Raw genomic sequence first — 27,383 nt, forward strand, 5'->3', positions numbered from 1 at the left:
TCCAAGGGTGTTTCAAAACTTAAAACAAAACAAATTCAATCAGTACTCCAGTTATGTGGAGGGACTACAAAAGCTGGGGTTGTTCTCTTTAGAGCAGAGAAGGTTAAGGAGAGATTTAATAGAGGTGGTCAAAATCATGAGGAGTTGTGACAGAGTAGACGGTTTCCACTGACACGAGAGTCAAGAACCAGAGAACACAGATTTAAGATCATTGACAATTAAACCAGAAGAGGAGAATTTTAAATACAGCGAATTATGATATGGAATGAACTGCCCGAAAGGGCAGTGGAAACAGATTCAATAGTAACTTCCCAAAAGGAATTGGATGAATACTTGAAAAGGAAACATTTGCAGGAATATGGCGGAGAGTGTAGTGGAGCAGCACTTATTGGGTAACTCTTTCAAAGAGCGGCAACAGACAAAATGGGCAAAATGGCCTCCTTCTGTGCTGTACGATTCTATACTTATCGGACATGGGGACAATTCTCACTTTCATTTAAAGCTTTTTACCCTTCTTGTTTTGGGAGAGTGGGGGAGGGGGGAAACGGGGGGGCAGAGGAAAACAAAGGAAGGGAAGAATTCAAAAATTTGACTCTGCTGCCATCCAGTGTTGAATAAAATTAAGGACATTTATTTCATTCAGAAGAGAGCCTGGTGATCTCACAACTTTTCCCACACTTGAACTTGACATGGATTGGACAGAAAGATATTTCAGATACGTGAAATTTGTGCTCGAGCTGTTTAACTCGACATTCAAACCCGACGTATTCAACCTCCCTCGATGGACCTAGTGGATAAATGCCCACAGTTGAGCAGAGCCCGACAGAGCAGATGGTTCCGGCTTTGATGAATTCAAAAATCATAATTACGTAGAACTTACAACACAAAAACAGGCCATTCAGCCCAACAGATCCATGCTCCACACGAGCCTCCTCCCACCCCTCTTCATCTCACCCTATCGCCATACCCTTCTAATCCTTTCTCCCTCATGTGTTTATCTGGTTTCCCATTAAATGCATCTCTGCTGTTCACCTCAATTGCTCCTTTAAATGCGCGGCCGGGCTCGAGGAATCTCGCGCAGGCAGCTTTTCAATGCAAAAACCAGGCATGTGCCCTATTTTGAACACAAGAACATTCTGTTTTTATCTTCATCATTTGCGTTATCCAGGGTAGCAGTTGAGCCACCACATTACAACGACAGTCTAGCAAGGAAGTAGGAGTGGGTGTGGAATGGGTATGGAATGGGTGTGGGGTGGAAGAAAAAGTTAATGTCAGCTAGCATTCAACTCCTGATCAGATCGACACGGGTCAAGATTGCAATGTCTCCCCCAAGGATCTATCCTCGGCCTCCTCCTATTTCTCATCGACATGCTGCCCCTCGGCGACATCATCCAAAAACACAGCGTCAGGTTCCACATATTTAAAAAGTACATGGATGTGCACTTGAAGTGCCGTAACCTACAAGGCTATGGGTCAAGAACTGGAAAAGGGCATTAGGCTGAATAGCTCTTTGTTGGCCGGCGCGGACACGATGGGCTGAAATGACCTCCTTCCGTGCTTGAAATTTCTATGATTGTATGATATACGCTGACGACACCCAGCTCTACCTCACCACTACCTCTCCTGTCTCTTATTTGTCACACTGGTTGTCCAATATCCAGTAGTGGATGAGCAGAAATTTCCTCCAATTAAATGCTGAAGACCGAAGCCATTGTCTGCAGTTCCCATCACAAACTATATTCCCTACCAACCGACTCCACCCCTCCTCACTGTCTGAGGCTGAACCAGGCTGTTCACAACCTTGGAATCTCACTTGACCCTTAGATGAGCTTCTGATCCACATATCAGGGATATGATAACGGCACATTTAGATAATACCAACAGGGTTAAACAGAGTCAACATGGATTTATGAAAGGAAAATCATGTTTGACCAACGTACTGGAGTTTTTTTTTTTGAGGAAGTAACTGATAGAATAAATAAGGGAGAACCAGTGGATGTAGTGTATTTGGATTTTCAGAAGGCCTTTAATAAAGTCCCACATAAGAGGACAGTATGCAAAATTAAAGCACATAGGATTGGGGGTAACGTATTGGCATGGATTGAAAATTGGTTAATTGACAGGAAGCAAAGAGTAGGAATAAACAGGTCCTTTTCAGAATTGCAGGCATACTTTAAAACCACGACCTTGCGCCGAGACCTTGGATCTCGAGATCATTTCATTGATAAAACTGTTATTCTGTACTAACACTTCAGACTTCAGCTACAGCAGCTTGGGGTATCGCAAGGTTCAGTGCTGGGACCCCAGCTATTTACAATATACATCAATGATTTAAACAAAGGAATTGAATGTAATATCTCCAAGTTTGCAGATGACACTAAGCTGGGTGGCAGTGTGAGCTGTGAGGTGGATGCTAAGTGGCTGCAGGGTGACTTGGGCAGGATAGGTGAATGGACAAATGCATGGCAGATGCAGTGTAATGTGGATAAATGTGAGGTTATCCACTTTGGTGGCACAAACAGGAAGGCAGAATATTATCTGAATGGTGACAGATTAGGAAAAGGGGAGATGCAACGAGACCTGGGTGTCATGGTGCATCAGTCATTGAAAATTGGCATGCAGGTACAGCAGGCAGTAAAGTTGGCAAATGGCATGTTGGCCTTCATAGCGAGAGGATTTGAGTATAGAAGCAGGGAGGTGTTACTGCAGTGGTACAGGGCCTTGGTGAGGCCACACCTTGAAGATTGTGTACAGTTTTGGTCTCCTAATCTGAGGAAAGACATTCTTGCTATTGAGGGAGTGCAGCGAAGGTTCACCGGACTGATTCCCAGGATGACAGGACTTACATATGAAGAAAGACTGGATCAACTAGGCTTATATTCACTGGAATTTAGAAGAATGAGGGGATCTCACAGAAACATATAAAATTCTGACGGGATTGGAAAGGTTAGATGCAGGATGAATGTTCTGGACGTTGTGGAAGTCCAGAACCAGGGGTCACAGTCTAAGGATAAGGGGTAAGCCATTTCGGACCGAGATGAGGAGAAATTTCTTCACTCAGAGAATTGTGAACCTGTGGAATTCTCTACCACAGAAAGTTGTTGAGGCCAGTTCATTAAGATATATTCAAAAGGGAATTAGATGTGACCCTTATAGCGAAAGGGATCAAGGGGTATGGAGAGAAAGCAGGAATGGGGTACTGAAATGAGTGATCCGCCATGATCATATTGAATGGTGGTGCAGGCTCAAAGGGCCGAATGGCCTACTCCTGCACCTATTTTCCATGTTTCTATACATGTTGGCCTTCATTGCAAGAGGAGCAAGGATGTCTTACTACAGTTATACAGGGCCTTGGTGAGGCCGCACCTGGAGTATTGTGTGCAGTTTTGGTCTCCTGACAAAAGAAAGGATATACTTGCCATAGAGGGAGTGCAGCGAAGGTTCACCAGACCGATTCCTGGGATTGCAGGACTGTCGTATAAGGAGAGATTGGGTCGACTTGGCCTGTATTGACTGGAGTTTAGAAGAATGAGAGGCGATCTCACTGAAACGTAGAAAATTCTGACTGGGTTGGATAGACTGGTTGCGGGGAGGATGTTTCGCCTGGTTGGGAAGTCTAGAACAAGGGGTCACAGTCTCAGGATATGGGGTAGGAAATATTTTTCACTCAGTGGTGAATTTGTGGAATTCTCTACGACAGAAGGCTGTGGAGGCCAAGTCACTGAATATATTTAAGAGGGAGATAGATAGATTTCTAGAAACAAAAGGCATCAAGGAATATGGGGGAAAAAGCGGGAATATGGTGTTGAGAGAGAGGATCATAAAAATAGGTGCAATAGGCCATTCGGCACTTCGAGCATGCACCACCATTCAATATCATGGCTGATCATTCACCTCAGTACCCCTTTCCTAATTTCTCTCAAGACTCTTTGATCCCTTTAGCCATAAGGGCCATATCTAGCTCCCTCTTGAATATATTTAATGAACTGGCCTCAACAACTTTCTGTGGTCGAGAATTCCACAGATTAACAACTCTGAGTGAAGAGGTTTCTCCTCATCTCGGTCCTAAATGGCTAATCCCTTATCCTTGGACTGTGACCCCTGGTTCTGGATTTCCCCAACATCGGATACATTCTTCCTGCCTCTAACCGGCCCAATCCCGTCAGAATTTTATATGTTTCCATGAGATCCCTCGCATTCTTCTAAACTCAAGTGAATACAGGCCCAGTCGATCCAGTCTCTCCTCATAGGTCAGTCCTGCCATCCCAGGAATTAGTCTGGTGAACCTTCGCTGCACTTCCTCAATAGCAGGAACGTCCTTCCTCAGATTAGAAGACCAAAACTGAACACAATATTCCAGGTGAGGCCTCACCAAGGCCCTGAACAACTGCAGTAAGACCTCCCTGTTCCTATACTCAAATCCCCGAGCTATGAAGGCCAGCATGCCATTTGCCTTCATCGCCTGCTATACCTGAATGCCAACTTTCAATGACTCATGTACCATGGCACCCAGGTCTCGTTGCACCTCCCCTTTTCCTAATCTGACGCCATTCAGATAATATTCTGCCTGCGTGTTTTTGCCACCAAAGTGGATAACCTCAGTTATCCACATTATACTGCATCTGCCATGCATTGGCCCACTCATCTAACCTATCCAAGTCACCCTACAGCCTCTTAGCATCCTCCTCACAGCTCACACTGCCACCCAGGTTCGTGTCAACAACAAATTTGGAAATGTTATACTCAATTCCTTCATCTAAATCATTGATGTATATTGTAAATAGCTGGGGTCCCAGCACTGAACCCTGTGGCACCCCACGTGTCACTGTCTGCCATTCTGAAAAGAACCAGTTTATCCTGACTCTCTGCTTCCTATCTGCCAACCAGTTCGCTATCCACGTCAATACATTACCCCTAATATCATGTGCTTTAATTCTGCACACTAGTTTCTTGTGTGGGACCTTGCCAAAAGCCTTTTGAAAGTCCAAATACACCACATCCACTGATTCTCCCTTCTCCACTCTACTAGTTACATCCTCAAAAAATTCTGGGAGATTTGTCAAGCATGTTTTCCCCTTCATAAATCCATGCTGACTTGGACCGATCCGGTCACTGCTTTCCAAATGCGCTGCTATTTCATCTTTAATAATTGATTCCAACATTTACCCCACTACCGATGTCAGGCTAACCGGTCTATAATTAGCCGTTTTCTCTCTCTCCCTCCTTTTTTAAAAAGCGGTGTTACATTAGCTACCCTCCAGTCCATAGGAACTGATCCAGAGTCGATGGACTGTTGGAAAATGATCACCAATGCATCCACTATCTTTAGGGCCACTTCATTAAGTACTCAGGGATGCAGACGGTCAGGCCCTGGGAATTTATCGGTCTTCAATCCCATCAATTTCCCGAACACAATTTCCTGACTAATAAGGATTTCCTTCAATTCCACCTTCTCGCGAGACCCTCGGTCCCCTAGTATTTCCAGAAGGTTATTTGTGTCTTCCTTCGTGGAGACTGAACCAAAGTATTTGTTCAATTGATCTGCCATTTCTTTGTTCCCCATTATAAATTCACCTGATTCTGACTGCAAGGAACCTACATTTGTCTTCACTAATCTTTTTCTCTTCACATATCTATAGAAGCTTTTGCAGTCAGTTTTTATGTTCCCTGCAAGCTTCCTCTCATACTCTATTTTACCCCTCCTAATTAAACCCTTTGCCCTGCTCTGCTGAATTCTAAATTTCTCCCAGTCTGGCCAATTTTATCCCATTCCTTGGATTTAATACTATCCCTAATTATCCGTGTTAGCCACGGTTGAGCCACCTTCCCAGTTTTATTTTTACTCCAGACAGGGGTGGACAATTGTTGAAGTTCATCCATGTGATCATTAAATGTTTGCCATTGCCTATCCACTGTCAACCCTTTAAGTACCATTCGCCAGTCTCTTCTCGCCAATTCACGTCTCATACCATCGAAGTTACCTTTCCTTAAGTTCAGAACCCAAGTCTCTGAATTAACTGTGTCACTCTCTATCTTAATAAAGAATTCTACCATATTATAGTCACTCTTCCCTAAGGGGCCTTGCACAAGATTGCTAATTAGTCCTTTTCATTACACATCACCCAGTATAGGATGGCCAGCCCTCTAGTTGGTTCCTCGATATATTGGTCTAGAAAACCATCCCTAATACACTCCAGGAAATCATATCGACATTCCAGCAAATCAGCCATGATCATATTGAATGGCGGTGCAGACTCGAAGGGCCGAATGACCTACTACTGCTCCTATTTTCTATGTTTCTATGTATCTGTTCCATCAGCAAGATCGCCTGCTTCCATCATCTTAACAACACCCGTCTCCATCCTGCCTCATTTCATCTGCTGCTGAAACTCTCATCCATGCCTCTAGACTTGACAATTCCAATGCTCTCCAGGCTGGCCCCTCATCTTCCACCCTCCATAAACCTGAATTCATCCAAAACTCTGACCATGTCCTAACTTGCACCAAGTCCTGTTTACCCATCACCCCTGTGCTCGGTGACCTCAATTTTAAAATTCACGTCCTCATTTTCAAATCCGCCCACTGCCTCTCCCCTCCCTATCTCTGTAACCTGCTCCAGCCCGACAACCCTCTGCAATTTCTGCACTCCTCCAATTCTTGCCTCTTGTGCAGCCCTGATTTTAAATCGCTCAACTATTAGCGACCAAGGCCAAACCTCTGAAATTTCTTCCCGAAACCTCTCCGTCTCCCGACAGCTCACTCCTCCTTTAAGATGTTCCTTAAAACCTACCTCTTTTAGATTGATCATTTGCAGCATACTGATGGGGCTGGGGTTTGCTTCAGTTTCCCCACCTTCGCTCTGGAAAGCAGATTTACCTTGGGGTACTGCCTGTAAGGCACAAGGTTTTCTCTGCTTGAGAGAGCCTGGACGCTAAGGCGGTTATTTTAAGCTAACTGAAGGATACGGCATTGGTGCTTTTACACCCGGCCTTATATGACTCTCAATTCACTTTCAACGGAGGGTAGACTTTGGCAGGGTGTAAGAACCAGCGTCGTACCCGATCCCTTCAGTTTCCTGATGGGTGGGTTAGGTTAAAATTGCTCCCGACATGTCAGCAGGTTATTTACTTTGACAGTGGTGGTGAGAAACCACAGACAAGGTCAATTCAGGATTTATCCAGCAGAGGTCACTGGGTAGAGATCAGGAGTGGGAAACCTTCGAACTCCCGCCCCTCCTCGGGTGCTGAGGCCAAGTGGAACCCTAAAGGCAGTGGTAGCATCCCAGCTGAGATCAACACACTGGATCTTTCTGATCTACAAGTCTCAGGTCTTTATTGACTGAGCCATTAGATATGCCCCCGTCAGTTATGTTAGAAACTGACATTTCTGATACAGGGATATATGATGTCCAAATTTGACATCTCAAGTTATCAAAACAATTATACATGCATTGAAACAATTGAAATATTAAATCAGTGATAGCAAGGCTGACATGTCCCTTCTAGTGTAGTCTGGGTCTGAACAATACATCTTGGTCTGTCACTTACCTCAGCAGAGAGAAGACACTGTACGAGTTCCTCACACAGCTCTGGTCCACTTGCAGAAGGCTGCTCCTCTTCTTTTCAGCGAGGTCCTGAGTAAAAGGAGCAGATCTTTTCACCGATCAGGGTTCAATTAATTTAAAAGTAAAAGGTCTTTCCCTTCGGTTTCAACGCAGTCCAAGATTACGCTGCATTGCAAGTCTATAGAAAACTGCAACAGCACACTCCTGTGGCTCAAATCACGCACTACACTAGAACATATTTTATTTTTTTACCTGAAATGCAAATATGGAAATACAACAAATGCAATAATAATCATAGAATAGTACACCACAGAAGGATGCCATTCGGCCCATCAAGTCTGCACCGGCTCTTTCGAAGAGCAATCCAGTTAATCCCACTCCCCCACTCTTGCCCCAAGTCCCTGAAAATTCTTCTCCACATAATTGAAGTCCCTTATCCCAGGTATCATTCGAGTAAATCTCCTCCAATGCCGTGTCATTTTTCCTTAAGCATGGTGTCCAGAATTGGACAGAATACTCCAACTGAGGCCTTCATTAAAAATCTTCTTTTAGATGTTTATATCGGTCTATATGCAAAGAGTATTTGACTCGAGAAGATGCATGGTATATTAATTGACGAGCAGTCTATTTGGGTAGTTCACAAAGAATCAGGCTTATTCTGCAGGGTTTTAAGATGGAGTGGCAAAAATGAATAGTTGTAGCTACCAAATGGCTGCTCTTAGTTTAATGGGTTAATGCTACACGCAGTGTCATATGTACAGACTAGGTCTCAGATTTGACTTCTGGTCTGTGCCAGGTTTGCTGATCTTAGCTGGAGCAACTTTTGGGGTCTAACAATTGGCATCTGGTCTTGTCTGCATTCCACTTTCAGGCATGTAGCTTTGAGGTAGACTCTTGCAAAGGAGAAACATTTCCAGATGCAATGCATCTATCCTTGCTCAATGTTAGTAAATACAATTGACCTGCAGCCTTACAACCTACAGCTATATCAAATCAATGTTCTGCAATACTTAACACACTTTACCAAGTCCTTGATTTGATACTAAAGCACTATTGAAACCAGAATAGGCAGTCAAATTAGCTCGTTACTTCTAAAATTGGGTGGTGTCTGCTGGTACAGGACACTCTAGCTTGCTTGGACAAATGAGTAAACCAGAAACATAGAAAATAGGTGCAGAAGTAGGCCATTCGGCCCTTTGAGCCTGCACCACCATTCAATATGATCATGGCTGATCACACAACTTCAGTACCCCATTCCTGCTTTCTCTCCATACCCCTTGATCCCTTTAGCCGTGAGGGCCACATCTAACTCCCTTTTGAATATATCTAATGAACTAGCCACAACAACTTTCTGTGGTACAGAATTCCATAGGTTTACAATTCTCTGAATGAAGTTTCTCCTCACCTCGGTCCTAAATGGCTTACCCCTTATCCTTATACTGTGACCCCTGGCTCTGGACTTCCCCAACATCGGGAACATTCTTCCTGCATCTAACCTGTCCAACCCCATCAGAATTTACACCTGCCCCAGCAGAAATTTATCTCTGCTATCTGTGCTGATAAAATATATCTTGTGCATGACCTTTCCAAGAAAACAAGTGACTCACTGTTTGAGAATGAAACAGGAACTGATCAGAGAGCACGGAGGTGTGGAGAGCTGGAGAACAGGGGCCTCAATTTCTGAGCCTGACCAACTTATCCAATTACACCAGACATCAGGCAAGCACACAATTGAGGTGTGAGCACATCAGCCCGCTATGGGCAGCTAGCAGTGTACCACATGAACTTGGCAACCGCTGCCACTGAGTTAACCAGTGTAAAAGCTACAAGTTTGCAAATTAATGCTTACTGCTTCAAAACAATGTGCTAGGAAACAATTTAGGCAATTGCACCAAACACTGCAATTTAAAAGCGACATTTCAGGGCAGCGCAGTCGCACGGATTAGTAAAGTGCAGGTTTGAGCCACCATTCAGTGAACGGAAGAATTGTTAGGAACAGAAAAAGATCTTTCGACCCAAACTAGCCCATCCCTTTTTGACACATCAACCCCAACTATCCACCCCCTCATAATATCCCTCAATCCCTTCTCTCTCTAGAAATGCATCTAAGTGTCTTAAGCCCATTTATACGCTGTTTGAACAGCCTTCTCTGCTAACTTAGCTCATAACTTTATTGCCCTTTGATATAAACGGGCTAGCTGACTTTATCGCTCTTCAATTTTGGGATTATATTCTCACCAAAGGCACAAACTGAGCGATGTGAACATAGGGGTAAAAGATTTTACCTTGTGATCAAAGGGTGTTCCGTAGTAGCCATCGTTCAATCCAAATATTACTTCGTTGGGATTATGTGCACGAATCTACGCCAAAAATAGATGCATCTCTAGTTAAACAAATGTAAGAATTGCACAATATAATGGTACAACAGTATTTGCAACTGACATCTCCTTCTTCGTCCTCTCCTTCGCCAAAACTATGATCTCCCTTCGGTTTTTCAGACCAAAAAACTCAGAATATTGCAATCGCTTACTATATTACAACAGTGACTACACTTCAAAAGCATGTCAATGGCTATAAAGCACTTTTAGACATCCTAAGATCGTGAAAGGCACGATATGAATGCAAGTCTTTAGTTTTCTTTTCCTAATAATTTAGAATAATTTTTTGCACCACAGCAATTTGCAATCTCCAGTAAATTGAATTAAGCAGCTTTGAATCATCAGTAGTTGACTATATTTATCACTGATGCATGCTCCATTGTAACACACCCTCATTCTGAACAGGTAACTGGTAGAAAGTGCATTAATCTTGAGCAAAAGATCTGCATAAATACATCGCGATTCTTAAAGGTAATCGAGCAAAACTATAGAATATCCAACCATCTTGACATCACTATTGATCCATGGCCTGCAGCCTGACCCAACAGCACCCCACAGACCATTTTACCACCATGCCTATTAGTTAATGAGAGCCAGACCCAAGCACGACAATTTTTTTTTTGCACCTTTCACAACTTCTAATGTCCCAAGTTAAAGTCCGTGAAGTACTTTTGAAGTGTAGTCACTGTTGTAATGCAGGAAACACGGCAGCCAATCTGCACACAGCAAGCTCCTACAAACTGTAACGAGATAATGACTGGATTGTTTTCTTTTTAATCTGTTTTAGGTGATGTTGGCTCAGAGATAAATGTTGGCAAGGATACCAGGAGAACTCCCCTGGCTCTTCTCTGAAAAGTACCAAGGGATCTTTTATGCCCACTGGAGAGAGAAGTGATTTAACGTCTCGTCCGAAAGATGGCACCTCCAACGGTTCAGAATTCTCAATACTGCACTGGGAGTGTCAGCCGAGTCTCTGTGCTCAAGTTTCTGGAGTGGGGCTTGAACCAAAACCTTCGGACTCGAGAGGTGAGAGCGCTACCACTGAACTAACATCTAATAAAGATCCCATGGCCCAATTCAAATAACAGCATGGAGCTCTCCCACAGCCCCAATCAACATTCCTCTTTCAATCACTAACACAACGGGTCATTCATTTAGTTTGCTGTTTGTTGGGCCTTGCTGCATGTGCAATTGGCTGGTGTGCATAATCATGTGCACTACCCACAAATTATTTTTGAAGTGCTTTGGGATGCCCTGAAAGATGTGATAAGACCTTACATAAAGGCAAGCTTTCTTTCCAATTTAATAAATCGTAGTATAAACAAAGGTGCAGATTTGTTTAACACTGGTACATCACCTGAACAGGACTATGACCACAGTTAATCTGCAGCCATTGATCACTTCCTCACTCATGCGCCAACCCCAATTAATATTCTAAGATCCGAGACTGCCGAGTATTTATACACCCTGTAGCTACGACACGGCACAGAATCTGACACGATGGTTAAAGCCACCATCAAGGTCACAATTGGACCCATCAAACATGGCCACTTTCTCCATTCCTCAAGCAATACAATCCGGAGTGAATGCATGACCCATTAGTGAAGAAACTGGGTGTAGGTGACTCAAGGAAGGCCCTCACAATCCATTTGTTCTGCTCAGCTGAATGAGGATGCATGGACATGAACCTGAAGAGACCGAAGATTTTTTTTTAAAAGACAAAGTGCTAAAGGCCAATTGAAAAAGTAAAAAAAAAACAAATGCGTATTTGCTGAAGAACAAACAAAAGATGTACTCCAAATCAAAATTTAAAATCACTAAGGCTTGCCTTCTTTAAAGCTGTTAACTTGTGGCAGAGGTCAGAATGGAATGCACTGGACCAGATTTTCCATTTTAGCTGAATTTGGGAGCATCATTAGTATGTTGGGACATGTGCCTACCGCAATGACTACTCCCCTGACCCAAAGCAATCCTTGGCCTTGGGATTGTTAACATGTAGGTTCTTGGAGATTTGCGATGGCAGGAATCGATTGCCAGCAGTCCTCGAACTGGTGGCAAGACTGAATTTGCTTTTAAAAGTTTGAATTCGTAGCCACATTATATACAATGGATTGCACAGGATTTCTGGATTTAAAAAGTTAAACTCTCCCGCCACCACAACAAAATGAGGTGCCAGGGATGAACAGAATCCCTAGCATTCAGCATTGCCATTGTTCAAATGACAGGAAATATGTTGGGTGGCATAATCAGGGGCTGTAAACATTGGCAGAGAGTTTCGTTGACATGATTTCCTGCCCCACCCACAATAAATAAATATGAATAAATAAATAAAATAAAAATAAAAATAAATCGATAACATCGGGTGCAGAGGGAAAGCCACTATATTTGAGGAGGAGGAACATGGCGATTCCCAGGATGCAAACACAACCACATGATCCCAGCTTCGATTCCCAGCCTGTGCTAAGGTAGTTGTCAGCATTATCAATGTAGGGGGCAAACATCACTGACTTCAGCATTCCTGGGGGAGGGCAAGGTCTGATATTTCCACACTAGGGGCCCAATTTTGGCCATGACTTGCATCAATTTTTTGGAGTAAGTTGTTTTTTCTGACATAAGTTAAAAAATGCCATTTTCCCCAAAAAATTTGCTCCAGAGTAAGTCAGTTAGGTACGATTATTTTTAGGTCTGTTTTTTTTTTCCCAAAAGGGGGCGTTCCCAGACACTTACGTCAGTTTTGGCCATTTATGCCACTTTGGCCAGCTAAAACTTACGCTGACCTAAGCCGATTTGGACTATGTGGCCAGCTCTGAAAAACCTTGCAGACAGTTAAGAAAAAGCAGCGCACATTCGGCAGACATTAGGGCAGGGAACTGGAGATGACCTCAACAACCAAGCACCAAACATTGCAAGGAAAAGCTCAAACAAATAAAATACTAATAAAAATGAAGTAAATCCTACCGGAGAAATGCAAGCTTCTGGCTGCAATGTCACAGGGGGCCGGGGGTGGGGATCGGGTATCGAGAGAGAGAGAGAGAGAGAGAGAGAGAGAGAGAGAGAGAGAGAGACCTCTCCCTTCCTCCCCCCTCCCCCAAAAAAACACTTTCTCTCCCCCCCCCCAGACATCAAAACTCTCCTCTTCCCCTGCAAAACTCTCAAGCAACACAACCACTAAATAAAAAAACCAAAGTCCTACCTCAACTCAGCAGGCCGGTCAGTGCGGGATGCCACTCAGCCTGGGATAGGGGCTGCTACCATCAGGTCCTGCTCACAGCCCACAGGACACGCTGGGAGAGCAGCAGCATTCATGTGGCTCTCACCGAGCATGCGCACAGGTACCAGCAGTGCTTTCTGCGCTGGCCTGTTGCTCTGCGACCCCCCCCGCCACTTCAGACTTCACACCACGACTCCGGGGACTCCGAAGAGCGGCCAGGATGGGGTCCCATTTTTCTGGTGCCCTTTCCAGCACACAAAGTTGCCGCGCTTCAGGTCAATGCACCAAAAAAACGGCTTGGGCAATGTTGGGCCCCACATCACTGGAAAGGGCACCTGTACATACAATGGCAGAGAATCCATGTTATATTTGACTAGTGATACCGATCCTGCTCCTCTTCGACCCAACCAAATGTTTCAAAGTCTGAAACTTTTGACCAAATTATCAAGATTCTAACTCTTAGCAAAAGATTACACAGCAAGTGTTCAGCACTGAATTCCTGTTTGGGCAGAGCGTGGAAGAACATTCCATTCATCTCATCTCATGAGCTCACGAGCTGCACCAGCTCCCCAGCCATCTTCCACATCATCAGAGACCTGTGGGGTTTTTATTATAATGTGCTGTTCTGTGACAAGTCTATCAATCAGTTCGCTTGTTCCAATGCTTCATGATATCAAGATTTTTATTTCAGCTCAGGTGATGACATTTCTGATCGCTCAAACGACAATTCATTTCTCAAAAACTTCAAACAGAAACTGATTTCATCTGGCAGTCTGCTCTGGACACCATCTGGATAGTACATTTATACTATTTCATAGAATAGAGGTAAAACTCTGCTGGATTTCTCCGATACAAAATGGCTGTCATGTGATTGAAAAGGCATGGCAGTTATGTTAGTTATATAAAGCTCGGGTTAGACCCCGTTTTGAGGAGTGTTCAGTTCTGGGCAACAAACCTCAGGAAAGATTTATTGGCCTCGGAGGTGTGCAGGGCAGATTCACCATAATACCATAGGTAAAAAAGTTAAATTATTAGAACAGGTTACATAGACTAGGTTTATATTAGTCTATGTGTATAGGAGATTAAGAGGTGATCGAATCGAGGTTTTAAAGATGATTAAAGGAGAGAAACTATTTCCTCTGGTGGGGGGAGTCCAGAACAAGGGGGGGCAGAACCTTAAAATTAGAGCCCGGCCGCTCAAGGGTGATGTCAGGAAGCACTTCTTCACACAAAGGGTGCTGGGAATCTGGAACACTCTCCGCCCAAAAAGGTGCTGAGGCCGGGGTCCAATTGTAAATTTCAAAACAGATTCATAGATTTTTATCAGGCAAGGGTACAGAGGGTGATGGAACCAAGGAAGGTAAACTGAGTTAGGATACATATCAGCCATGATCTAACTAAATGACGAAACAGGCTCGAGAGGCTGAATGACCTCCTCCCGTTCAACTGAACAGAGGATGCTGAGGGGAGACATAATTGAGGTGTGTAAAATTATGAGGGGCCTTACTAACAGTGGATAAGACGTACCTATTTCCCTTAGCAGAGAGATCAATAACCCAGGGGGCATAGATTTAAAGTAATTGGTAGAAGGATTAGAAGGGAATTGAGAACTTTTTTTCACCCAGAGGGTGGTGGGGGTCTGGAACTCACTGCCTGAAAGGATGGTAGAGGCAGAAATCCTCACCACATTTAAAAAGTGCTTGGATGCGAATTTGAAGTGCCGGAACCTACAGGGCTACAGACCAAGAGCTAGAAAGTGGGATTCCGCTAGATAGCTCTTTTTCGACTGCCGCAGACACGATGGGCCAAATGGCCTCCTTCTATGCCGTAAATTTCTATGATTCTATGAACTACTGATCATGCCCATGGGTCGATAGAAAAAAAACTTTCGACATACATCGTTATTTTAAGTTTCCAGTTTTTATGGTTTGATTTTGTCGTAGCCTTATTAACAGCAACTGCAAGGACTGGTATAACATTTTAAATTTAGCAAAGTGTCCCAAAATGCTTCACCTCATGTTGTTTGGGGGGGGGGGGGGGGTGGAGAAAGAGAAGCAACATTGTACATTCATTGAATAAATATTGAAGGAGAGGGGAAAAGAGAAGGGAAATTAAAGTAAATGTGGAGGAATTTCTAGCATTGAATTGCTTCAAAGAAGTTTATGCTTTTGTCTTCCTTTTGTTTGTCCCACTGACCCCTGAGACTTTTGAAGTCCCAGACACTGCAATACTCCCAGATCCTTTACGAAGTTCCTCCGTGCCTGTTCATGCGGAGCCACTGGTCTGCAGCCAGTCAATTATTGCTTTATTGCCCTCATTCCTAATTCCCACTCAAATTGTTTCAATTTTCACCCTCACTTCTGCTATGTCTACTCCTGTAGCCCTTTCCAATAATGGCTGCGTCCATTTGTACTAACTGAAATGCAGCCGTTTCTCTGATTGGCTCTCCAGATCTATTGCTGATGGGTCCCCTTGGAGGATAAGTCACACCGTGAAGTTCGTCTGGAATGTGTAACTGGAACCACCCAGCCCAAGTTCTGAGTGACTTTCCAATTTGTAATTCGGTCCATTTTGACTTCCGAAGCCACAGAGGATAGATCTCCCCCAAAGCCACCAAGTTCCAGCATAAGTCACTTACCTCAGCACATGTGCTGCCTCCCACAGCCGAAGTCCATTACCCCAGCGTAAGTGCATCCCTCCGCCAGTTGAAGACTCTTACCAAAACGCAAGACCTTAGCCCCTCCCCCCCCCGCCCCAATAGATGGGGCATTGTGTGCGCATCGTTAACATATTTATTGGGTACGAAGTGAATTGTGACATTGTTGTGACTTCTGGATTTCATCCACCCCAACAATGTCCCTTGTAACACACACCGAGCTTTCACGCACCAGGGTGTTCGAAGAACATGATTAGTCTTCTCCGGGTTCCCTCTGTTCCCTCCGACTCCCCCCACCTGTGTCTCTCTTCTTCCCCCTCCCCAGGCTCTGGCTCTCTCTCTTCCCCCCCGGCTTGCTCTCTCCCTCTTCTTCCCAACCCCCTGCCCAGTATCTCTCTCCCACCCTCCACCCCCCCTCCCCCAGCCCCCATCCCAATCTCTTTCTCTCCCCCCTCACAACCTCTCTCTGTATCCCCCGCCACCCCACCCGGCCCAAGTCTCTCTACCCAGTCTCTCTCTCTCTCTCGCTCTCTCACCCCACCCGCCCCCCCAGCCCCCAGCCCGCTCTGCCCATTCTCCCCGGCCTCGGGGCTGCTGATGGATCGGCGATAGTAGAGGCAACGTGTTCCGGCTAGTTTTGGATGGGGAGGGGGGTACGGAGTCGGTGATATTTGTCCTTACTCTCGCTTCTGCGCTTGCGTCAGGAGACTTAGTACAAATAGTTACTCCGCCTAATAATATACTCTGCTGCCTAACTTAATTAATTCCTTTGCAAAATATTATATATTTCCATCACTTGTCAAACTGCTTAGTGATGCCAACATATATATTTTGCTAGCTGCTTATAACTAATTCCAGAATACCCAAATGCTTATAGCATTAACACAAAAATATTGTACTTTACCTTTCAACACCTTTTTATCTGAACCTGCATTTTACCCCGAACCCTTCCCACCTGCCAGTTCTAGTTTCGAAAGTCTTTTTCTGCTTTCTTAATGACTGAAGAGAATGCTGCTCAGTTCAACATCTTGTGCACTCGAGTTCCTGACCACGCTCTGATGTAATGAGCAGTTCCCCACCAACCACCAGCACTTAAAATATTTACGTTATACCTTATGGTTTTTACACTGTGGTTTCCAACAGATACTATATTTACTGATCTTCGCAAGCCTCTAACCAACATCCACCACACTACGGTTTTAACACACTAAGATTTTTCTTGGCTTCCTTGGCATTTGACTTGGGCGTCAGGCTTGGCTCAGTGGTAGCACTGCCATCACTGGAAAAGAAGGAACTTGGATTTCTATCATGTCTTTCATAAGCTTAGGACATCCCAACACGCTTTAGAAACATAGAAAAATAGGTGCAGAAGGCCTTTCAGCCCTTCAAGCTTGCACCGCCATTCAATAAGATCATGGCTGATCATTTCTTCAGTACCCCTTTCCTGCTTTCTCTCCATACCCTTTGATCCCTTGAACCGTGAGAGCCATATCTAACTCCCTCTTGAATATATCCAGTGAACTGGCATCAACAACTTTCTGCAGCAGGGAATTCCACAGGTGAACAACTCTGAGTGAAGAAGTTTCTCCTCATCTCAGTCCGAAATGGCCTACCCCTTATCCTAAGACTATGTCCCCTGGTTCTGGACTTCCCCAACATCGGGAACATTCTTCCTGCATCTGACCTGTCCAGTCCCATCAGAATCTTATGTTTCTATGAGATCCCCTCTCATCCTTCTAAACTCCAGTGAATCCAGTCTCTCCTCAGATGACAGTCCAGCCATCTCTGGAATCAGTCTGGTGAACCTTCGCTGCACTCCCTCAATAGCAAGAACGTCCTTCCTCAGACTAGGAGACCAAAACGGAACACAATATTCCAGGTGAGGCCTCACGAAGGCCCTGTACAACTGCAGTGAGACCTCCCTGCTTCTATATTCAAATCCTCTAGCTATGAAGGCAACATACCATTTGCCGCCTTTACCGCCTGCTGTACCTGCGTGTCCACTTTCAGTGACTGATGAACCATGACACCCAGGTCTCGTTGCGCCTCCCCTTTTCCTCATCTGCCGCCATTCAGATAATATTCTGCCTTCGTGTTTTTGCCCCCAAAAAGGATAACCTCACATTTATCCACATTATACTGCATCTGCCATGCATTTGCCCACTCACCTAACCTGTCCAAGTCACCCTGCAGCCTCTTAACGTCCCCCTCACAGCTCACTCCGCCATCCAGTTTAGTGTCATCTGCAAACTTGGGAGATATTACACTCAATTCCTTCATCCAAATTGTTCATGTATATTGTGAAGAGCTGGGGTCCCAGCACTGAGCCCTGCGGCACCCCACTAGTCACTGCCTGCCATTCTGAAAAGGACCCGTTTATTCCGACTCTCTGCTTCTTGTCTGTCAACCAGTTCCCTATCCACGTCAGTATATTACCCCCAATACCATGTGCTTTGATTTTGCACAACAATCTCTTGTGCGGGACCTTGTCAAAAGCCTTTTGAAAGTCCAAATACACCACATCCACTGGTTCTCCCTTGTCCACTCTGCTAGTTACATCCTCAAAAAAATTCCAGAAGATTCGTCAAGCATGATTTCCCTTTCATAAATCCATGCTGACTTGATCCGATCCTGTCACTGCTTTCCAAATGCGCTGCTATTTCGTCCTTCATGATCGATTCCAACATTTTCCCCACTACTGATGTCAAGCTAACCGGTCGAAAATTACTCGTTTTCTCTCCCTCCTTTAAAAAGTGGTGTTACATTAGCTACCCTCCAGTCCATAGGAACTGATCCAGATTCGATAGACTGTTGGAAAATGATCAGCAATGCATCCACTATTTCTAGGGCCACTTCCTTGAGCACTCTGGGTTGCAGACTATCAGGCCCCAGGGATTTATCGGCCTTCAATCCCATCAATTTCCCTAACACAATTTCCCACCTAATAAGGATATCCTTCAGTTCCTCCTTCTCACTAGATCCACTGTCCCCTCGTACATTCGGAAGGTTATTTGTATCTTCCTTCATGAAGACAGAACTGAAGTATTGGTTCATTTGGTCTGCCATTTCTTTGTTCCCCATTATAATTTCACCTGAATCCAACTGCAAGGGACCTACGTTTGTCTTTACTAATCTTTTTCTCTTCACATATTTATAGAAGCTTTTGCAGTCAGTTTTTATATTCCCTGCAAGCTTCCTCTCGTACTCTATTTTCCCCTCTTAATTAAACCCTTAGTCCTCCTATGTTGAATTCTAAATTTCTCCCAGTCCTCAGGTTTGTTACTTTTTCTAGCCAATTTATATGCCTCTTCCTTGGCTTCAACACTATCCTTAATTTCCCTTGTTTGCCATGGTTGAGCCACCTTCCCAGTTTTATTTTTACTCCAGATAGGGATGTACATTTGCTGAAGTCCATCCATGTGATCTTAAATGTTTGCCATTGCTTATCCACAATCAACCCTTTTAGAATACTTTGCCAGTCTATTCTAGCCAATTCACATCTCATACTGTAGAAGTTACCTTTCCTTAAGTTCAGGATCCAAGTTCCCGAATTAACTTTGTCATACTCCATCTTAATAAGGAATTCGACCATATTATGGTCACTTTTCCCCAAAAGGCCTCGCACAACAAGATTGCTAATTAGTCCCTTCTCATTACACAATACCCAGTCTAGGATGGCCAGCTCCCTGGTTGGTTCCTCGACATACTGATCTAGAAAACCATCCCTAATACACTCCAGGAAATCCTCCTCCACTGCATTGCTACCAGTTAGGTTAGCCCAATCAATGTGTACATTAAAATCGCCCATGATTACTGCTGTACCTTTATTGCACACATGCCTTATTTCTTGTTTGATGCTGTTCCCAACCTCACTACTACTATTTGGTGGTCTATACACAACACCCACTGGCGTTTTCTGCCCTTTGGAATTCCGCAGCTCCACCCATACCGATTCCACATCATCCAGGCTAATGTCCTTCCTTACAATTGCTGTTAAAGATGAAATCAATGCAACGCCAACCCGCCTCCTCTTCCTTTCTGTCTATCCTTCCTAAATGCTGAATACCCCTGGATATTGAGTTCCCAGCCTTGTTCACCCTGGAGCCATGTCTCCGTGATGCCAATCACATCGTATCTGTTAACTGCTATCTGCGCAGTTAATTCATCCACCTTATTCCGAATACCCTCGCATTGAGGCACAGAGCCTTCAGGATTGTTTTTTTAAACACACTTTGCCACTTTAGAATTTTGTTGTAATGTTTTTTGTTTTTGCCTTGGGTTTCTCTGCCCTCCACTTTTACCATTCTCCTTTCTATATTTTGCTTCTGCCTCATTTTTATTTCCCTCTGTCTCCCTGCATCGGTTCCCATCCTCCTGTCATATTAGTTTAACTCCTCCCCAACAGCACTAGCAAACACTGCCCCTAGGATATTGGTTCCGGTCATGCCCAGGTGCAGACCGTCCGGTTTGTACTGGTCCCACCTCCCCCAGAACCGGTTCCAATGTCCCAGGAATTTGAATCCCTCCCTTCTGCACCACTCCTTAAGCCACGTATTCATCTTAGCTATCCTGCGATTCCTACTCTGACTAGCACTGGTTGCAATCCTGAAATGACTACTTTTGAGGTCCTACTTTTTAAATTTAGTTCCTAGCTCCCTAAACTTGCCTCGTAGGACCTCATCCCGTTTTTTTACCTATGTCATTGGTACCTATATGCACAACAACTGGCTATTCACCCTCCCTTTTCAGAATGTCCTGCACCCGCTCTGAGACATTCTTAACACTTGCACCAGGGAGGCAACATACCATCCTGGAGTCTCGGTTGCGGCCGCAGAAACGCCTGTCTATTCCCCATACAATTGCATCCCCTATCACTATCGCTCTCCCACTCTTTTTCCTGCCCTCCTGTGCAGCAGAGCCAGCCATGGTGCCATGAACTTGGCTGCTGCTGCTCCCCCCTGATGAGTCATCTCCCTGAACAGTACTCAAAGCGGTATCTGCCTAACTCTTACAGCCAATAAAATGCTTCTGAAATGCAGTCATTGTTGTAATGTAGGAAATGCAGCAGCCAATTTGAGCACGGCAGTATCTCACATACAGCAATGAGATAATGGCAGATAATCTGTTGGTTGAGGGATAAATTTTGGCCAGGATACCAAGGGATAACCCCCCTGCTCTTCTTCGAAATAGTGGCATGGGATCTTTCACGTCCGCTTGAGAGCAGGCGGAGCTTCAATTTAATATCTCATCCAAAAGACGGTACTTCTGACAACTCAGCACTGCATGTGCTCAAGTCTCTGGAGTGTGACTCGAGCCCCAGAGCCTTGAGGAGAGGGAGTGCTCCCACTGAACCAAATAAAGTGATCCATGAGTCACTCTGGAGACTCCAAGCAACTTGTAATGTTACTGAGGGACTGTAGTGTGACGGGGAGAAACCTATAAAAGATCCCTGCCATAGATTTCCAAGATTTTTCACAATATCTTATTCTCATTTATTCTACGTAGATACAAGATGTACGTTTTACCTGCTGTCCCAAGTATTTGAGTCCATCAAGATTCACCCTCCACTCAATGACCAGATGATACTGTCCCTTCTTTCCTCCCCAGATCCTCACCAAGAAAAACGAGACTGAAGTATCAAGGCGGTCTGGCATCAAGCCAAAGTCTAGACTCCTCCATGTTGGATTCTGCAACACAGGAAAAAAAATGTTGAAAAAACAACTTGCATTTCTAGAACACCTTTAACGTAGTGAAACGTTCCAAGGCACTTCCATGAGAGGATTATGAGATAATAATTTGACACCGAGCCGCATAAGTGGAAATTAGTGCAGGTGACCAAAAGCTTGTTCAAAGAGGTATGTTTTAAGGAGCGGCTTGAAGGAGGAAAGAGAGGCGGAGAGGTTTAGGCAGGGAGTTTCAGAGCTTGGAGCCCAAGCAGCAGAAGGCATGGCCACCAATGGTTGAGCGATTATAATCAGGGATGCTCAAGAGGGCAGAATTAGAGCGCAGACATCGCCGGGGGTTGTGGGGCTGGAGGAAATTACAGAGATAGGGAGGGGTGAGACCATGGAGGGATTTGTAAATAAGGATGAGAATTTTGAAATCAAGGCGTTGCTTAACCGGAAGCCAATGTCGGTCAGCAAGCACAGGGGGTGATGAGTAAGTGGGACTTGGTGCGAGTTAGGACACGGGCAGCCAAGTTTTGGATCACCTCTAGTTTACATAGGGTAGAATGTGAGGGGCCAGCCCGGAGTGCGTTGGAATAGTCAAGTCTGGAGGTAACAAAGGCATGGATGAGGATTTCAGCAGCGGATGAGCTGAGGCAAGGGCAGAGATGGGCGATGTTACGGAGGTGGAAATAGGTGGTCTTAGTTATGCTGTGGATATGTGGAAGAAAGCTCATTTCAGGGTCAAATATGACACTAAGGTTGCGAACAGTATGGTTCAGCCTCAGACACAAGATGGGGAGAGGGATGGAGTCAGTGGCTCGGAAATGGAGCTTGTGGCGGGGACCGAAAACAATGACTTGGAGAAAATTTCTGCTCATCCAGAACAGTATGTCGGACAAGCAGTTTGACAATTTAGAGGCCATGGAAGGGTCTTGTGTATAGATTGAAAACTGGGAGGAAACAGAGTTAGTCATTTTCATTGTGGGGCGGGGGGTCATTTGCATCAAATGTATTTGAGTCTCCTGCATCTCCTTGCAACCTCTTACTGTTTTATTTATCACTTGTATCCTAGTCTTAAGTGGCGCAGACTGCCAAGTGGAGACAGATCGCATCAAAAATCAACAGTGGAGCTGGATAGTTATTTGATGAAAGAAATCATTCAGGATTTGAAAGGGCATGGTGTAGTATTTCTGGAACTTTGAGACAAGACAGATGGACCACAATAGTCATGTCTGGTCCTGTTCCCACCAATAACTATATATAAAAAAAACGAGAGGGAGAGAGAGAGAAAAATACATGTCCCTCAGCATCTGCAAAAAGAAAATATAAATCGCTGGTTCAGTGTAGATCTTTCATTGCTCTCAAATTAATTTTAATTACCAGCAAATGTGCTTTGAAGTGAAAAATTTGTAGGTTCCTCAAAGACAGGCAAGTTTTCATATCTCCCGAGATACTCACCACTGTATTTGTGACCTGCAATTTCGATTGTCAATTTGATCTATTTACTGTTTAATGTACAATGTGGCAGATTAAAGATCTTCTCTGTTTTATATTAAAAGAGATGCTTGGACCCATTTTCGAGGCAACCCTAGAGAGATTTGAACAGGGCCAACCGTACTCGTCGGTTTATTTGCATGATTTGTTCAAGCTTGCAGACATACAGCGGCTTAAAAGGGACAATTAGAAGCTCTAACATTTTGTTGCTAATATAATGGAAGAAACAATTCGAGAAAGTGGCCTAAGAAACTTGGAGTGAACAAACACCGTATTAGTCTTCTGTGTAATGTATTTATGGCGGCTTCGGCACACCCGACCTGGGTAGGAACAGTAGTGGAGCAGGAGCCAGGCAACAAACTGGACGTCACAGCATACCAAGTAGCGAATTGGTTGGTGACTCTTGGTGCGAGATGGAGCCCAGCGGCGGGGTCGGAGCCCAAAGGACAGCAGCAGGGTCATGGCCCAGGAGCAGCGCAGCACGGGCCAATAGCGACTTTGTGAGACCGTCATTGCATCCTGCGAAACCCAGGGATTGAGGCCCTGCGGGAAGGAGGAAAGAGAACAGTAGGAGTATGCATGTGCACCAACTAGGCCCATGCAGCAGAGCCTGGTCTCCATTCGTCTTGGATCCCCTTGCCATTGGACCAAGACCTTGCTCTGTCAAGCCCATGTGGTCGCTGGTGTGCAACGATCACCCCACATTAAAACAATTCACGCACAGGCACAGAACCCTCATGGACAACCCTAACAGCAACAGGCCGGAATGCCGCACCACTATTGTTGCCCGGGAACTCGGGCACTTCAATATGGACATCGCTGCCATAAGCGAGACCCGACGGGCAGGGGAAGGCCAGCTCAAAGAACAAGGTGAAATGCAAACCAGAAGCAGAACGCAGACTCCATGGGGTTGGCTTCAACATTAAAAAACGAACTAGTGGGCCGTCTCAGAGACTCCCCCTTGGGATAAATGAACGCTTCATGACTCTTCGGCTCACCCTAGCCTGGAACCAGTGTGCTGCAGTCTTCAGCGCGTACGCCCCAACACTGGAAGCTACAGACGAGACCAAAGAGGAATGCTACTCCAGCCTCGAACAATCCCTGTCCGAGTCCCAATGAGCAACAGCTGATCCTTCTTGGCGACTTCAACGCCAGAGTCGGAAAGGATACTGACCTCTGGGGAGGTGTGATCGGCAGAGGGGCTAGGGAAAGCCAACTCCAATGGTACCCTCCTCCTGACGAAACGCTTAGAACACAGCCTCGTCATAAGCAAGACCCTGTTCCATCAGAAGGACGAACAAAGTTTCATGGCAACACCCTCGCTCCAAGCACTGGCATCTGCTAGACTATGTCATCATCCTAGCGAGGGACCGCAAAGGCATGCACATCACCCGTGCCATGATCGAAGCTGATGACTGCTGGCCGGACCACCGCCTAATTCGCTCTGTCGTCACCATAACAGCAACGGCAACAGAAACAATTCCGCAGGTAAATCAACGCCGGTGCACTCAAAAATCCTGCTAAGAAAGCCCTATTCAGCCAGCGTCTTGCTACCAACCTGCCAACTCCCAGCGATGTAGTGTCCACAGTGCCTGGTCAACTCCCAAGGCTTCCAAAATCAGCACCTGTGAAGAGTCACTCGGTCACTCGACCAGGAAACACCAAGACTGGTTCAACGAGAACGACCAGGAGATCCAGAAGCTAATATGCCGCAGGCGTGAGTCATTCTTGGACTTGAAGCAGCAACACAACTCGAGGGCAAGAAAGCAATTCTACAGGCGTCTGAAGGTCAAGATCCAACAGAAAACCTGTGGGCGGAGAAAGCTCAAGAAATCCAGCAGCGAGCCGACAACCATGATGTGCGAGGATTTTTCAGCGCAATCAACTCGACCTTTGGCCCAAGCATCCAAGGCCCTACCCCACTACTGGCCAAGAATGGAGAGGTGTTCATCAAGGACGGAGAGGCAGTCAGTGCCCGCTAGAAGGAGCACTTGGAGGATGATCTCAACCGAGACGCTGTCTTCGACGCGAGTGCCCTCGACTCCAACCCACAGCATGCCACCCACCACCACCTCAGCACAACCCCAGCCGGGCACAAGGTTGAAAAGGCCATCCGACAACTGAAGAAGTCGTCATGAGGAGGAGATGGAATCCCCGCCGAAGCACTAAAATATGGCAGAGAAGCACTACTGGTGCAGTCCATAACCTCATCTCTCTTATCTGGAAGGAGGAGGTCATGCCCGGAGATCTCAGACGCTGTAATCATGACCATCTTCAAGAAGGGTGACAAATCCAACTGCAGTCACGAAAGAGGAATCTCCCTGCTGTCGACCACCGGGAAAGTCATCCTAAGAATTCTCCTGAATTGCCTTCTTCCTGTGGCTGAAGAACTCCTCCCAGAGTCGCAATGCCAATTCCATCCATTAAGGAGCACAATGGGCAGATTGAAGAAAAATGCAGAGAACAGCACCAACCCTAATACATGGCCTTCTTCGACCTCGTCAACCATGAGGGATTATGGAGCTTCCTCCTCAGATTCGGCTGCCCTGAAAAGTGTGTTCCCATTCTCCAGCTGCTCCATGATGGCGTGATCCTGACAAACGGATCCACCACAGACCCATTCCACGTTCGGACCATGGTCAAGCAGGGCTGCATCATCACACCAATGCTCTGCTCAATCTTCCTTGCTGCAATGCTCTGTCTCACCCTCAACAAGCTCCCCACTGGAGTGGAGTTAAATTACAGGACAAACGGGAATCTGTTCAATCTCCGCCGCCTCTCGGCCAGATCCAAGGTCGCCCCATCCTCCTTCATCAAACTACAGTAAGCATACGCTGCCTGCGTCTGCGCACATTTGGAGGCCAAACTCCAAGCCATCGTCAAAACCGTCACCACAGCGTATGGGAGCATGGGCCTTACACTAAGCATCCTTCAGACAAAGGTCCCTTCAACCTGCCCCTGCCAAACAGCACTGCCCCCGGGTATCAAAATCTACGATGAAGCCTTGGACAACGTGGATCATATTCCAGACCTCGGGAGTCGACCGTCATCAAGGGCAGACATCGATGACAAGGTCCAACACCACCTTGTGTGCCAGTGCAGCCTTCGGTCGCCTGAGGAAGAGTGTTTGAAGACCAGGACCTCAAACCCGGCATCAAGCTCATGGTCGACAGAGCAGTTGTGACACCCACCCTCCGATATGGCTGAGACACATGGACTATGTAAAGCAGGCACCTCAAAACAGTGAAGTACCACCCAACGCTGCCTCCAAAGATTCTGCAAATCCATTGGCAGGATAGGTGCAACGTCAGTGTCCTCGTTCGGGCCAATATCCCCAGCATCGAAGCACTGACCAAGCACGATCAGCTCCAATGGATGGGCCACATCGTCCGCATGCCCGACACGAGACTCCCAAAACAAGCGCTTTACTCTGTGCTCCGACACGGCAAGCAAGCCCCAGGTGGACAGAGGAAACAGGTCAAGAACACCCTCAAAGCCTCCTTGAAAAAATGTAACATCCCTTCCGGCACATGGGAATCCCTGGCCCAACGTGGAGGAAAAGCATTCGGGAAGGCGTTGAACACCACGAGTCTCTTCGCCGAGAGCATGCTGAAGCCAAGCGTCAACAGCGGAAAGAGTGCGTAGCAACCCACCCTCCTGTCCCTTCAACCACCGTCTGCCCCACCTGTGACAGAGACTGTCGGTCCCACATTGGACTCTTCAGTCACCTGAGAACTCATTTCTAGTGTGGAAGCAAGTCTTCCTCAACTCCGAGTGACTGCCTATGATGATGACGAATATATTTATGGACAGCAGACTGACTGATGAGCCCCTGTGCCAGCCTGGAGAGATCGTGAAGCATAAAGGTTCTGAAGTGGCCTGGACAGACACTGGCAGTGCCATGCAGGATTTTTTTGAAGAGCACAGCACAGTTCACTAGATTTTGCATTGTTCATCAGCCAACTCTACATTTGCCGATAGATGCAATTGGAAGGTTAATGCTGGGTAGAAATCTACCCCGTAACTTAACATGGCTTCCCTTGCATCCATGTGGTCTCTTCATCCTTGTCCAAGTAACAGTAATAAAGGGAGACGCGCATAGGGATACCCACTGTGTGAAGGGCTACACAATGACTAACCCCAGAGCTACTTTATAAAGCCTCTTCATCTACAGAGTCTGGCAGAAGGGGGAAAAAAATTTTGAAACAAACTCAGCCTCAATCAAAGTAGCTAAATTTAAATTGCAGCTGCGTTTCTGGCTGCCTTTTATGTAAACTACCTTTTCTGTAAAACTAGAGCCAAGCAATAGTCAACGGCTAATTTTTTTGATTACTTCCATGGAAGGGGACATCAGCTGGTTTCTACAATGGGCAGCCAAGCCACAGCTCGAGTTTTGCACACAAACGGCAAG

General features: G+C 45.6%; 1 protein-coding gene across 2 annotated transcripts in view; it reads right to left on the minus strand.

The window, feature by feature from the left end:
• uvrag (UV radiation resistance associated gene) overlaps window positions 1-27,383 on the minus strand; it is a 405,878-nt gene that overhangs the window by 307,343 nt on the left and 71,152 nt on the right. For both annotated transcript variants that reach the window (XR_011595706.1, XM_070892559.1), the window contains exons 4-6: window positions 21,335-21,496; window positions 9,850-9,924; window positions 7,548-7,633 (exon numbers count right to left, since the gene is read on the minus strand). Coding sequence is in view for 1 of the 2 variants with exons in the window: in XM_070892559.1 (XP_070748660.1) it covers window positions 7,548-7,633; window positions 9,850-9,924; window positions 21,335-21,496 (323 nt within the window). In the remaining variant the exon portion in view is untranslated. The remainder of the gene's footprint in view (window positions 1-7,547; window positions 7,634-9,849; window positions 9,925-21,334; window positions 21,497-27,383) is intronic.

The sequence above is a fragment of the Pristiophorus japonicus genome, chromosome 10 (assembly GCF_044704955.1).
Source record: "Pristiophorus japonicus isolate sPriJap1 chromosome 10, sPriJap1.hap1, whole genome shotgun sequence".
Classification (NCBI taxonomy): Eukaryota; Metazoa; Chordata; class Chondrichthyes; family Pristiophoridae; genus Pristiophorus; species Pristiophorus japonicus.